Source organism: Rhynchophorus ferrugineus, unplaced genomic scaffold (genome assembly GCF_030347505.1).
Source record: "Rhynchophorus ferrugineus isolate W39M unplaced genomic scaffold, kcgeb_rfMv2 rfM2, whole genome shotgun sequence".
NCBI lineage: Eukaryota > Metazoa > Arthropoda > Insecta > Coleoptera > Curculionidae > Rhynchophorus > Rhynchophorus ferrugineus.
In genome coordinates, this window is record NW_027472581.1 from 5,841,428 (window position 1) to 5,856,458 (window position 15,031).

Below are 15,031 nucleotides of genomic sequence, written 5' to 3' on the forward strand. Positions count from 1 at the left end.
GTGGGAAAACGGAACAGTCGGCTGGCAAAATTATGGCGTCTGTATTTTGGGATGCGCATGGAAAAATTTTCATTGACTACCTTGAAAAAGGAAGGACCATCAACCGCGACTATTAGATAGTGTTATTGGACCGTTTGAAGGACGAAATCACCGAAAAAACGGCCGCATTTGAAGAAAAAGAAAGTGCTGCTTTACCAAGACAATGCACCGTGTTTCAAATCAGTGAAAATGATGGCAAAGATCCATTAATTGGAATTGCTTCCTCATCCACCGTATTCTCCAAATCTGGCCCCCAGCGACTATTTCCTGTTCTCAGATCTCAAAAGAATTCTCGCTGCGCAGAAATTTTCGTCGAATGAAGAGGTGATCGCCGAAACTGAGGCTTATTTTGAAGCAAAGCACAAATCGTACCACAAAATCGTATCGAAAAGTTGGAGGGCTGCTATAGTCAGTGTATTAAGATCATTTATATATAAGATTATTATGTAAGGAAGGATTATGTTGAATAAAAAAAAACTAGTTTTGCCAAAAAAATGTGTTTTGCTATGGTAGGCCGGGGACTTTTCAATTGACCTGTTAAGAACCCCCAACCGTGAAGATCTTCAAGCGAGCCAAACTTTAATATATCTTGTTCAGTTTTAATGTTGTGTATTAAAACTGACATCGAGTCTTATGCATCTGTAGTTTCACTTTAACAGGATCAACTATGCCTAAAATTATAACGAACTCTGTATATGATTGTATCTAATTTACAAAATTAAAATAAAAATTCAGAAAAATCAGATTAAAAGTGTTATAATAGCTTTTTTGACTATACTCACAAATCAATTACTGCCTAATATTTATAATCAAAATATGAACAGTACAAGAACAAATAAACAACAAAATTCTTAACCTTACAAAACAAAGTTCTTACTAGTGTCAGGGTCAAATTCAAACAAAAAAAGGTGCGAATATAACCTCACCCTGAGAGAATATTCTCTTCTCCAAGAACCTCGCTCCATGAACGGCGGTTAAAATTGTCCCAATAAACACTCCAAGCTATTAATAACAAATAGGCGGTACTAAGAGCAGTAAAATACGCTATGCAGTAAAAATGAATTTACTGATGTTGATTAATAACGGTCATTTATCCATTAAACAACACTCTAATACCTGTAGCCCAATAATCTCTTTATACAACTTCATTGGTTCTTTGTTCGTCCTGGATTGCTTAGCGCATTTAGATGACAGTTATCTATAGTTATCTTTTGATTGTATTGTATGAATTGAAATATTTATACCTGCGAGATTACCTGCTAGATACCTGTAAGATTTTATACCTGTCTGAATTCATTGTCCATTACTTACTATTCATAGCGAGAAATATAGGTTTAAGCTATTATTGTGTTTTGTCCTGTCTTGTTACCTGTATATATGGTGTGGTGAAAATTATACCCTCTAAATTTAATGAAACAATCCTTTGTCAGGTGGCTTTCAAATATGCCGCTATCTACTGTTACTAATGTAACAGAGTTATTGTATAATTGTTGAGAGCCCTGCGTTATGTTTTAAGATATTCAAAGAATGGTTGAATTAATTAATTATATTTTCCAACTTGTTCAAGCGAGCTATTAATATTAGTAACACCTTACAGCTTCCGTTTCTTTGATTTTATTAGCACATTGAACAAAAGCCCTTTTTTATAAATAGGTTTATTATGCTATAATGCGCATAACAGAGCAAAAGGAATAATTTAAAAAAGATGTGTTACTAAAACTTGTTTTTACAGTATTTTCGTTGTAAGATCATAAATATATTTGATATATAACATTAATTAAAATAATAAATGTCTATATGTTAAAACATATTAAAATAACTATCTGAAGAACTAACACTCACTAATCATATTTAAATGGCGTTTAATTAAATATAATTTATATTAAGTTTCAATAATCAACAAAGTATTGATACATTTAAATTACTACACCACTGAACATAGTAACAAAATAAGATTATTTTCAGACCTGTATTAACTTCAGACCATCAGATATAAGTAATACATTTTTGTATATTTGTATAACGAACACAGTTAGGTAATTTATTTTTTACAATTGAGAAATGTATATTAAAGAAATGTATTTATAATCATTAAATTAACTATTGATTTTTCAGAACTTGCATCTAAATCAAATTAAGTGAAACAAAGTTCAAACATCTAGTCACATAACAGGTCAATTGAAAAGTCCCCGGTCTACCATAGTAAAACACATTTTTTGGCAAAATTAGTTCTTTTTATTCAACATAATTCCCTCCAAGGGTGATACACTGATTATAGCGACCCTCCAACTTTTTGATACCATTTTTGTAGCACGATTTGCCCTTTGCTTCAAAACACGCCTCAGTTTTGGCGCTCACCTCTTCATTCAACGAAAATGTCTTCCCAGCGAGCTTTCCTCTGAGATCTGAGAACAGGAAATAGTCGCTGGGGGCCAGATCTGAGGAAGACGGTGGATGAGGAAGCAATTCGAAGCCCAATTCATGGATTTTAGCTATCGTTTTCACTGACTTGTGACACGGTGCATTGTCTTGGTGGAGCGGCACTTTCTTTTTCTTCAAATGCGGACGTTTCAATATCGCTATGTAATAGTCGCTGTTGATGGTCCTTCCTTTTTTAAGGTAGTCAATGAAAATTATTCCATGCGCATCCCAAAATTACAGACCTTGCCAGCCGACTGTTGCGTTTTCCCACGCTTTGGGTTGTTCATCGCGAGCAGTCGACTCGGATGACTGTCGATTAGACTTCGGAGTTAAATGATGGAGCCATATTTCATCCATTGTCACATATCGACGCTCCCAATCATCAACTCGTCGTTGTTTTTGATCAAAAGTGAGCTCGCGCGGCACCCACTTTGCACAGAATTTTCTCATACCTAAATATTCGGGAATGATATGATGTACACATTCAATTGATATCTTTAGAGTGTCTGCTATTTCATTGAATTTCAATTTACGGTCATTCAAAATCATTTTGTAGATTTTTTAAATGTTTTCGTCGGTAACAACCTCTTTTGGGCGTCCACTACGTTCACCTCTTTCGGTGCCCATTTCACTACGCCTAAACTTAGCATACTAATACTTGATGGTTGATTTTTCTTTAGCAGTGTCCGAAAATTCGGCATCAAGCCAAGTTTTTGCTTCAATTGTATTTTTTTCCTTCAAAAAGCAATATTTTATCAACACGCGAAATTCCTTTTTATTAATTTTTTTCACAATAACAAAAGTTGCTTCACTCAAAATGATATAATTCACAACTAGTGATCCGACAGCTGTCAAATTTATACACGCATCTTTTGAGGGTTAGGGCTAACTAAAAAACATATGGATTTGATTCTAGTGTGTCAGGCCGGGGACCTTTCAATTGACCTGTTATATGTATGACCTTAATATGTATCCAAGTTTAAAATGTTTACATATTTACTGTTAATTACAGTTGGTTGCATTTTAACCCCTGTACATTTTCATTGTTTCATTTACGTATTATGTTCTTATCTTTGCTCCATATTTCACAGCTAAAATATACTACCTTCTACCTTGTTTTACATCATATGTGTGAACTAACAGCTCACCAACAACTGAGAAATTAAAATTCTATGAAAATATGAACATTCTTTGCAACTTTCATTTTAATACTTGATGCACAAAATAACATATTTATTACCAGCAATATTCGTAGTAGTATTTTACATTTAATAAAGAAACCTTAAATTAGTAGTATCTTCCGACTGACCTGTACAGTTCTTTGATTTTATGTCTGATCTTATTTGCTTTTTGTCTAACATGATGTTTCCAATTTAATCTCCCATAGAGATGGATGTCAAAGTGTTGAATTCAACGATTCTACTTGAGGAATTGGACATCTCTCAATTTTTTTTGAATAATTATATCTTACATTCGATATGCTTAGTACAATCTCAATTTACAAATTAGTTTATTACTACTGTTCTGTTGTACTTGCATTAATACACAAGCAAGGCGAGTACGGGATGAATATATCAGTATGTATTCCCCAAAACCTCCCAAGTGATGTTTGTAATTTTGCTATAGCTCTGAACACAGATATGCCTTTTTCCATAATGGCTATCTCGTCCAAAATGTCCCAAGTACTATTTCTTTTCTATAGGACTGGTCTCAAGATACTATCCTACGAAACTCCTGTTCTGAAATAGGTTGTCTAAGTGTTTAGTTGTTAGGTCGTCTGATGACTCTAAATTTTCTTTCCAAAAGATATATACAACCATTATAAAACAATACCAAAGTATTTTCAAACCTGAAAGATTGAAAATAAAAGATTGGTTCCTTTCTGAAAAAGTTTTAATTAGGTTTACAACTTTTTAAATGGCGACTTGGCAGAGGAACTTTCGGCTACTGGTAAAGTGAGGTTTTTCTGGATCTCCTTAAGACTGCTTACTACTAGACATTCCTATCTGTTCAGGTTTATAGCAGGAAGTTTCATACTATGGTGAATATTGGTTTATTATATCCACTATTAGTATCCTAGATGACAAAACCATCATTTGAGATCGATGAAAGTTTAACAGTTTGGGTTAAAAATTGAAATGTGGTACCATTACAAAGTATTGCCAATTGACAAATAGCTTACTATTGTGAATCTCAACGTGATCCAGTTAGGGCAAGTGCAGGACCTCATAGTATGTGATTAGCAATAATGGAGAACAAAGAGGGATCTACCGCTGAAGCAATAAGCCGAATCGGTCGTGCACTTTGCATCTCTAAGATATCTCAAAATATAACAATTAAGACTAAAAAGCCTCCTTTTTCCAACGCTTATCTTGCCAATCCTTCTATATGACTCCGAGATTTGGACACTGTTACAGTCTGACATTTGTAAACTTGATATCTTTCAAATGCGATGCTTAATGGAATTTCTACATGTTTGGAATCATTCGTTTAAGATGCGAGAATCTGTGCGTAGTTGAGGAACAATTTCCACAAATTCAGATTATAATTGTATGGACATGTATGTCAAATGGAAGGCTTCTGTGGTGAAATCATAAATCAAGATCATAAATCAATCTGAACAGGATTCTAATATTGCATGAGGCCAGAACAGCTGTAACGTATTGGTCGGAAAGTAAATACTCTCCCCAAGCACCGGCTGTGGATTGATGATGATTTTTTTTGTTGACAAAACTTTACCACACACTTGACAACATCTTCAATTTTGACAAACAATAAAGATATTTGTTTCAAATAGTTTAGTCTTAACAAGTTTAGATAACAAGCGAAAAAAGACTGATCTTTAACTACTTCTTTTGTTCGAAACACTGTACCAAGATCTGATTTTTATCTAGTAACTATGTTCGTTTTCTTTTAGGGAGGGATATATTTTTTTCAACTGATTGACCATTACGCTGCCTCTATATCCATCATGTACTTGGCCTTCTTTGAGGTTATAGCAATCGCATGGTTTTACGGAGCATTCCGTCTGAGCCAGAACGTTAAGACCATGACGGGTCGACATCCTGGATGGTTTATAAAGATGTGCTGGCTGGTAAACATCAAACATAGTCATTGCGTTATATTTTTCCCGTAATACTACCAAATTCCCAGGTTATCACCCCCATGATGATATTCGCTCTTTGGGTGTTCCTTATATTAGATTACGAACCACCCACCTATAATAACGGAGCGTATCACTATCCCTTATGGGCCATCATCATCGGATGGATTATTTGCTCCCTCTCCATAATCTGCATTCCCGTCTACATGGTGGTGGTGTTCATACGAACGCCTGGTGAGACACTGATGCAGGTAAGTGTACCATCACCATTTGTTAACGGTTCGATTTTAAAATATGTTATGTAGAAATTGAGGAATTCTCTCAAGTCCGACCTGTTGGATAAATGCCCCAAGTGCAACGACACTGATTGTGATTGTGTCCTGAAGGAAGAGGCGTCCAGTCCCATGTTGATAATGCAAGCTCATCCCGAGATAAGAGCCGACTTGCCGGTATGTGATAGAATACCTTTTACGTTATGTTCTAATAATAAGTTATTCAATAAGTTTTGTCATTCAATGAGAGATAGAAGTTAGGTTCTTAGTATTATATTTCTATCAGGTATCAGCGATATCTATTGGTAAAAATACGAAGTAACATTGTGAACAACTGTTAAAGGGGACATTATAGTCTAGAAACTTTAAAATGTCGGTTTTTTTATTCATATGTTTATTCAACGCTTAATCGATAGCGATTCTCATTAATAGTTTCAATTCAATTCAATCAAAATCTGTCAAAATCAAATTCATCTTCAAAATTTGATAATCACTCCAAAAACAAAGATGTTGATGTTGTCCTCATGATCTTATTCACTTTGAATTATTGTAATAGGTCCTCTTTTTCATCACCAGTAAGAATACAAAGCAAAAAACCTTTCCGATTTTACCGTTGAAGCAGCATTTCACACATGACCGACCGCCTTTCAATATCTCTTACAAACTTGTAGGTAATTCCCATGTTCTTCAAGTAATTGGAAATGGTTTATTGTGTTACTCCCAACAATTCTTCACTTTCTTCTCGCGTTTCACACGGATCGTCATCGAGTAATGCCTCCAAATCTTAGTCTTCAAATTTTTTGGCTGTCCAGAACATTCTTTATCATTCTCTTTTCCATTCAAAATCACCACTTTTAAAGCGTCGAAAAGAGTATTCATAAACCATTGCCATAAACATTCAGTATTCGATGAAGTTCAGTCGCTTTTTCCTTCAAACTGTAGTAAAAAGTAAAACTTCCTTCATATGCGATTTACAAATTGCACCAATTAATTACAATTGACACTTTCAACGGACTGAAAAAAAAATTCTATATGCTTCAACGAAACGACACATACTGACAAGTGAAGCTTTTCATGAAGTAAATATTAGTGAGACTTCAACATGGAGCTAATTACAAATGCGATTAATATAGAGTAACATAGATGGCGCTACTGGAATTAAATTTATATGGTTTTTAGTTAACCCTCAAAAGATGCGTATATAAATTTGACAGCTGTCGGATCATTAGTTTGTGAATTATAGCATTTTGAGTGAAGCAACTTTTGTTATTGTGAAAAAAATGGATAAAAATTAATTTCGTGTGTTGATAAAATATTGCTTTTTCACGAAAAAAAGTACATTTGAAGTAAAACCTTGGCTTGATGCCGAGTTTCCGAATATTGTCCCAGGAAAATAAGCCATCAAGGATTGGTATGCTAAATTTAAATGTGGTGAAATGAGCACCGAAGACGGTGAACGCCCAAAAGAAGTTGTTAACGACAACATTAAAAGAATCCACAAAATGATTTTGAATGACCGTAAATTGAAACTGAATGAAATAGCAGACACTCTAAAGATATCAACTGAACATGTACATCATATCATTCACGAATATTTGGGTATGAGAAAGCTCTGTGCAAAGTGGATGCTGCGCTTGACCAGAAACAATGACGAGTTGATGATTCGGGGCAGTGTTTGAAGATGATCAAGCGTAATAAACTCGAGTTTTTGCGTCGATATGTGAAAATGAATGAGACATGGCTTCTTCATTTCGCTCCGAAGTCCAATCGACAGTTATCTTAGTGGACTGCACACGATGAACCCGCTCCAAAGCGTGGGAAAACGCAACTGTCGGCTGGAAAGGTTATGGCATCTGTATTTTGCGATACGCATAGAATAATTTTCATTGACTATCTTGAAAAAGGAAGGACCATCAACAGTTACTATTACATAACGTTATTGGACCGTTTGAATGACGAAATCGCCGAAAAACGGAATTAATTTGAAGCATTTGAAGAAAAAGAAAGTGCTGCTTCACCAAGACAATGCACCGTGTCAAAAATCCATGAGTTGATTTTCGAATTGCTTCCTCATTCACCGTATTCTCCAGATCAGGCCCCCAGCGACTATTTCTTGTTCTCAAATCTCAAAAGAATGCTAGCTGGGAAGAAATTTTCATCGAATGAAGAGGTGATCGCCGAAACTGAGGCCTATTTTGAAGCAAAGGACAAATCGTACTACAAAAATGGCATCGAAAAGTTGCAGGGTCGTTATAATCAGTGTCACCCTTGAAGGGAATTATGTTGAATAAAAAAAACTAATTTTGCCAAAAAAATGTGTTTTACTATGGTAGGCCGGGGACTTTTCAATTGAACTGTTATTATACTCTTCAAGTATACGAATAACTTACAAGAACTATAACTTTGGTTTTGGTAGGCCGGAGACTTTTCAATTGACGTGTTAATACCATTTGTTGTAATTCCTTTACAATTTATTTATCGACCTGATCATATTGTAGATAATAATGAAGCATATTTCATTTAAAATATATGTTTTCTTATCGAACGACAAAACTTATTGAGCAACCGAGTGATTAAAGTTCTAATCATTCCCGAACGTTATGTTATGATTCAGGCCGGGATGCCCGTATACACAACTATTGGAGGTAGCCCAGGGTCCAGCGACGACAGGAAAAACAGCAACATCAGTCAATACGACAACGTGAATCATAATCATTTACGGAATGGTGCCGATAAATAACGTGCAATATTATTTATTTCGTGAAATTTTATGGACCTGAATTAAATTATAATGTTCATCGTCGTCCTCAAATGTAGCTGATACGATATATCGTGTCTGTAAGCTGTTACAAAACCAGCTTTAAGGCAATTAATAAATACTCTATGAAACGCAATTCAAAAGCAAAGCCAACTAGAAAAACCAGTTCAAAAAAAAACATTCCATTTTTATTTTATCAAATTATATACACGTTTTATACATTCCCTTCTATTGTTTCAATTGTATACATATTCTGTACATTATACTGCTGTTATGAAATTGTTTAAAATAAGCAAAAAATGTTATGTTTTGTAAATGTTGCTAAATCAAAATGGGACCAGTATTAATTGAACAAATATTATTTATAGTTTTAAGTAAAAGCCTGTAAAGGATTTGTTGAAATAAAATTGTTGCTAAATATTTGTTTTATTCCATAGAAAGCTTTGACAGATTTTTCTAGGATAACAGTGACCCTTACAACATGATAATACTGTATATCCTAATAAAACTAATATTCTAATTTAATTGCAACTAATTCTAAAAATACTATTGAAATAACTTTCTTCTTAATATCAATTTACCGCTTCATCCGTATTCGTTCCGGTAAGTGACGATATCAAAAAAATTCATCACAAGTAACAATTTTACGTAGAATTTGATCATCAATATAAGCATATTATATTAGCATTGAACAAATCTAGAATTTTTTGCAACGTTATTTGTCTAAGTGTACAAAATAATGTACAAAGAAATAATTTAAGAACAGCCAGCCAGAATACAACAAATAAAACTAATGAAAAAAAAACAAGAATAATGTTCCTACTCTACCTACGACTGTCCAAGTATAATAAAATAGCATAACTATGCACAAAAAGTAAAATGCAAACAGCAATCAAATATAATAATTAAATTAGATGAAATAAATAATATTTTACAAACAATCTTAACAACAAATCCAAGACAAATAATAATAAAAAATAATAAACGAGGGAAACAAAATTAAAAAATAATGTTCCTACTCTACCTACGACGACTGTCCAAGTATAATAAAATAGCATAACTATGAACAAAGAGTAAAATGCGAACAGCAATCAAATATAATAAATTAAATTAGATGAAATAAATAATATATTTCAAACAATCTTAAAAACAATATCCAAGACAAATAATAATAAAAAATAATAAACGAGGGAAACAAAATTAAAAAATAATGTTCCTACTCTACCTACGACTGTCCAAGTATAATAAAATAGCATAACTATGCACAAAGAGTAAAATGCGAACAGCAATCAAATATAATAAATTAAATTAGATGAAATAAATAATATGTTTCAAACAATCTTAACAACAAATCCAAGACAAATAATAATAAAAAATAATAAACGAGGGAAACAAAATTAAAAAATAATGTTCCTACTCTACCTACGACTGTCCAAGTATAATAAAATAGCATAACTATGCACAAAGAGTAAAATGCGAACAGCAATCAAATATAATAAATTAAATTAGATGAAATAAATAATATTTTACAAACAATCTTAGAAATAATATCCAGGAAAAATAATTAATAAACGAGGGAAACAAAATTAAAAACTGCTGAAACACTTTAAGTCAATAAGGGAGCCGCCAAAAGCAAAAAATATACATCAACCATTAGAATATCTACCTGGAATATAGATATAAATATTCCTCCTGGACCAATACATGTGTTATATGTATAATATAATAAATATTTTATATATATATATATATATATATATATATATATATATATATATATGTATGTATGTATGTTTGTATATATGTATATGGTAGATATGCAGTAGAGAGATGATAGATTCTTTCAAAAGTTAAGAAATAATTTCATAGCTGAAGGTGACATACAAGTCGCTCGATTATACTTCCTTCTGTATGCTTACGATACGACGAGCCAAATGAAAAGAGCACGTCAAGAAAAAACGAAGAGTTTGGGCTATAATCCTACCTATCTTTATGCAAGAAATTGTTATTCTATTTCAAAGCCAGTATGAAATTATGGTCCAATTTCAATATAATACAAATATATCAAAACAAAATTGTTAACGCTGCTATGTATATCAGAAAATCCACAACTATTTAAGGGTATGTACCGTTAGTAAAGTTATTAAATGTGAATATAAGAACGCCTGTTACCATTAGTGCGCACCAATAGACTTAATGGGTGGCTGAAGAAACAAAAAGCTTCATACTAGTCTAGACTAACATTTACCAAAAGCAGACAGACCTCAGAACTTCGAAATTACTTGGAAACTAGTAGTAATATATGTGACGTGTATTTTTATTATTTTAAATACTGAACTCAAATGATTATATAAATAACCTGATGAAGTTCTACATTAGTTGAAGAAATACTTATTGTTCAAGATGATATATTCCTCTAGAATCACTATTTTTGGAGAGCAGCTTCTATTGTCCAATGATAAAACTTATTGAGCAACCGAGTGATTAAAGTTCTAATCATTCCCGAACGTTATGTTATGATTCAGGCCGGGATGCCCGTATACACAACTATTGGAGGTAGCCCAGGGTCCAGCGATGACAGGAAATGATATATTCCTCTAGAATCACTATTTTTGGAGAGCAGCTTCTATTGTGATTAAAGTATGAGTATATATTGAGTTTTCTCATTTTATCCAATATTTCCGTATATTAAATCCTCCATTAAGAAAGCCAAACGATACTCAGGGAATATAAAACCAAATCCAAATCAAAATAAAGCAGTTTTGTTAAATCATATATTCCAGTTACAATTTTGGTATTTTATTTAGTATAAGTCAAATAAAATCAATCTAGAGGTTATGCTAACATAAAGAATATTTCTCTTTCAAGATCTGACAATATGTTTTTCATATATTTAGATCCAAAAATTTTGTATAATTATCGAGTTATTAACTATATCAGACTTTTTAATGCAAAATGCAAATAATTGATTTAAAAAAAAAAATAAATAGGGTAAGTGATCATTTATCCTTTAATTACAGCGATTGGTCTCAACTTAATCGCCTTCTTCGATATACCTGCCGCGTGGCAAGTGTTCACTACGTCGGTTACATTTTTATAAGATTCCGGCGCTTCCTCCATCACTAATTTTGGCGAGGCCACTCTTATCGATATTCCCATGTCTTCCATCTTACGTAGAACCTCCGTGTATTCTATGTTTCTCCTAGATTTAGCTCGTGACAATGCTCTTCCCTGTAAATCAAGTAGTCGTGTACCATCATCAAATATATCATCGATTGCAATTACTTACAGCTCCGTGACACGTTGAACCGAAGGTTTCCGACATTCCTTGTTCCGTACCCGTTAGCACGTAACTACACGTACCCATGGTACCTCCAATAAGTACTGGCTGTCCCGTTAATTGGTAATCGACGGGTATTAAAGGATGGTGTGGAGGAAAAGCTCTAGTAGAACCCTAATAGATATTGCGTTCTATAAATATTCTTGCTGCGAACGTGAACTACTGGACTTAAGCCCCGTTGATTTAATGTTAATGCATTAGGAGTAGTTAGGATTATTGTAAATATGTTTTTTTTACAGAGTTTTAATCTTAAAAGTCCACAAATCCGGAAGCTAACAGTTCATATTATTCATCCAAAAAGTATACTAACCTTTCGATGTACCAGAAGAGTTTTTTGTTTACCATCAACAATATGTTCCTCCACTTTGGCTATATTATGCGAAACGTCGTATATCACTTGCATATCGAGGTCATCAGGTGCCATATGAAATTGTTTTGCGAATGCCTGTCGACTTAAAAACGTCATAGAACTTCTATTTACCCAAGCAAAGTTGGCGGCGGCGGCCATTGACTTAAGGTAATCTTGACCTTCTACAGAACTAATTCTCGCACAGGCTAACTGTCTATCGTTGGTTTCGATATTATCACGTTTCATGGCTTTTTCCATTTGAACAAGGGCATCAGTTGCGACTTGATGACCAAAACCTCTGCTTCCTATACAAATATATATATATATATATATATATATGCCAATTTTGATTTCAAAGAGATGGGAACTATTAAATACGAACAATAAGAGTTATTCCAATCTGGACGTTTTAATTTTTCATTTGATATTCCTAACATTTAAACATTTTTGATAAATAATCTACTCTAACTTAGACTGTATTGATATTTAGATTATTTAGTTAGGAATTTATCAATATTGTGGTCTTTTATTGTTGGTGATTAATGGTAAATGAGAGATAACTTTATTTACCGAAAACAATATAAATTTATCAAAACCATTTCATCATCCCACATCCAAAAATCATGATGAACATTAGTTAATTAAACTATGAATGGTCCATCTAACAGAAAAATAGAAACATTGAGTGATTTAGCTCCCTTCGAATAAAAAAAAAATGTTGAATGAACGGGTATTAGATTCTCAATTCAACGATGGAGATCATAAATTAGAAAGTTTGAATAAATTTCAGTGCTGTTATATTGAATAGTAAAATATATAAATAGAACAATTAAAAGATAAAACTTACTAGTATACGATCATACTGCTTACCAGAATGAATCATTACACAAACTTGTCCAACCTCTTCAATTCCCATTTTACAAGCTGCCCATTTGTCGAATATTTCATCGACCACTTGAATTTCGGCATAATGATTTCCCGCACCCAATGTTCCCAACTGAAATATTAAATTTATTATCCTCTTGACAATTAACGTACCTTTGTAAGTAATACCTGTGGTAACCCCCTTTTTTTAGCTCTCATGCTAACTTTGGAAGGATCTGCATTTAACATTCTGCCATATTCCTCACAATGTTCTTTGTCTTCAGCCCAAATATAACCCTCTCTTAAAGACCAATCCATTCCCATTTCAAGAGCTTCTTCTAGGTCCTTGGAATTCATTGGAATAATACCTTAAATATCACTTCATATACCTAAAGAATAACTATCAGCATGCCCATTCTGCCTACCTTTTGAACCAACCCCTACAGGAATATGATCAAATAAGCTTTGAGCCAATTGTTCCTTAACTGGAAGGACATCTTGTTCAAAAAGGTTGGTTCTTAATAACCTAATAGAAAACATAAAATACTGTTTACTTTTAAATCGAGTAAAATGTTGCTTCTAAATAAAAAATACATCTCATTTATAGATATATATATATATATATATATATATATATATATATATATATATATATATATATATAAATGCATTCTGAGATGTACATTACTGTAACTATCAAAATAGGTCTATCAGTTGATGCATTATACTAAAAATTAAAAATCATTAAAATCAAACAGTGCACAGTAAAAAAATAAAATATTGCTATCAAGATTAAAATCATTAATCAATTTAATAGTATTAAATTTTTTGTTTGGCTGTTTTATACAGTATACAGTATTAAATCATATATACTAAATAATCATACATGATAGCTTCAGAATATTTCAGATATGAATTAAAGATAATAGTTATTAGACCAAAATTCCTCATAGAGAATAATCTAAATCATTATCAAACGATCAGACCAATAACAACCAATTTTCAGCAATATCAAAAATATAATGTATAAAATATTATTGTACTTTAAAAATGTATTGGTATATGTTCATTAATTTACTCTCCCATAGATGTATTAAAAATAAATTCCATACTGTTAGATGAATTACCTAACTCCACAGTTAATATCAAATCCTACACCACCTGGAGAAACAACTGATTTTGGATCATTTATATCAAATGCAGCCATATTGCCTATAGCAAAACCATATCCAGAATGTATATCAGGCAAGCCCACGGATTTTCCAACTATGCCAGGAAGAGCTGCTACATTAGCTATCTAAAATTGTTTTCACATTAAAACGCTATGTAACAAAACAATTATTTGAACATACTTGTTTGACACCTGGTAGAAAACCTCCTACCATCCCTGGCCGACAAGCATTTTTTAATTCATCTAACATAAGTTTCTCTAGAGTTTGATTGACATAAAAAACACCCTCAACGTTCATATTCGGCTGAAATCCCTTTTTTATTCTCCAGCAATAGGGATTAATTTTTTCTAGAAATTCTAATTCTTGATTATAATTTCGTACTACCATTTTTCTAATTTCAATAAAGCCTTATTAAAAAAATAATTAAATTAGGAACGCTTATTTTGTCTGGATACGGTTTTTTTCTAAAATATTTGAGGTTACTTTGTTCTTCTTTTTCAATTGGTGGTCTTCTTTTCGATAAAAGTCATTTTGTTTCATACTGTATTTTCCAAATGTATATTCTGTGTTGTTTATACTATTATAAGGTGTAAAATAATACTTTTAACTAGATTTGTGAATAAAATAATGTTAATGCAAAATAAAAATTTTGATAACATAATTTTTGAATTATAGCAGAAAACTACCTTGATGAATTGAGGATGTATAGCCAC

General features: G+C 32.6%; 2 protein-coding genes across 3 annotated transcripts in view; one reads left to right on the forward strand and one right to left on the reverse strand.

Annotated features, from left to right (window-relative positions):
• The window catches only part of LOC143190445 (sodium- and chloride-dependent GABA transporter ine), a 51,022-nt gene extending 42,011 nt beyond the window's left edge, over positions 1 to 9,011 (forward strand). For both annotated transcript variants that reach the window (XM_076394737.1, XM_076394738.1), the window contains exons 12-15: positions 5,378 to 5,554; positions 5,614 to 5,814; positions 5,869 to 6,012; positions 8,450 to 9,011. In XM_076394737.1, coding sequence (XP_076250852.1) covers positions 5,378 to 5,554; positions 5,614 to 5,814; positions 5,869 to 6,012; positions 8,450 to 8,575 — 648 coding nt within the window. In that variant the 3' untranslated portion in view covers positions 8,576 to 9,011. The remainder of the gene's footprint in view (positions 1 to 5,377; positions 5,555 to 5,613; positions 5,815 to 5,868; positions 6,013 to 8,449) is intronic.
• Positions 9,012 to 11,353: 2,342 nt separating this feature from the next.
• RtcB (RtcB RNA ligase) lies at positions 11,354 to 14,801 on the reverse strand. Its single transcript, XM_076394756.1, has 8 exons — positions 14,499 to 14,801; positions 14,274 to 14,443; positions 13,572 to 13,672; positions 13,336 to 13,514; positions 13,153 to 13,279; positions 12,244 to 12,587; positions 11,883 to 12,047; positions 11,354 to 11,824 (listed from the first exon to the last, which is right to left on the reverse strand). Exons 1-8 carry the CDS (start codon positions 14,703 to 14,705, stop codon positions 11,597 to 11,599), a joined length of 1,521 nt encoding a protein of 506 aa, XP_076250871.1. The 5' UTR covers positions 14,706 to 14,801; the 3' UTR covers positions 11,354 to 11,596.
• Between the last annotated feature and the right edge of the window lie 230 nt (positions 14,802 to 15,031).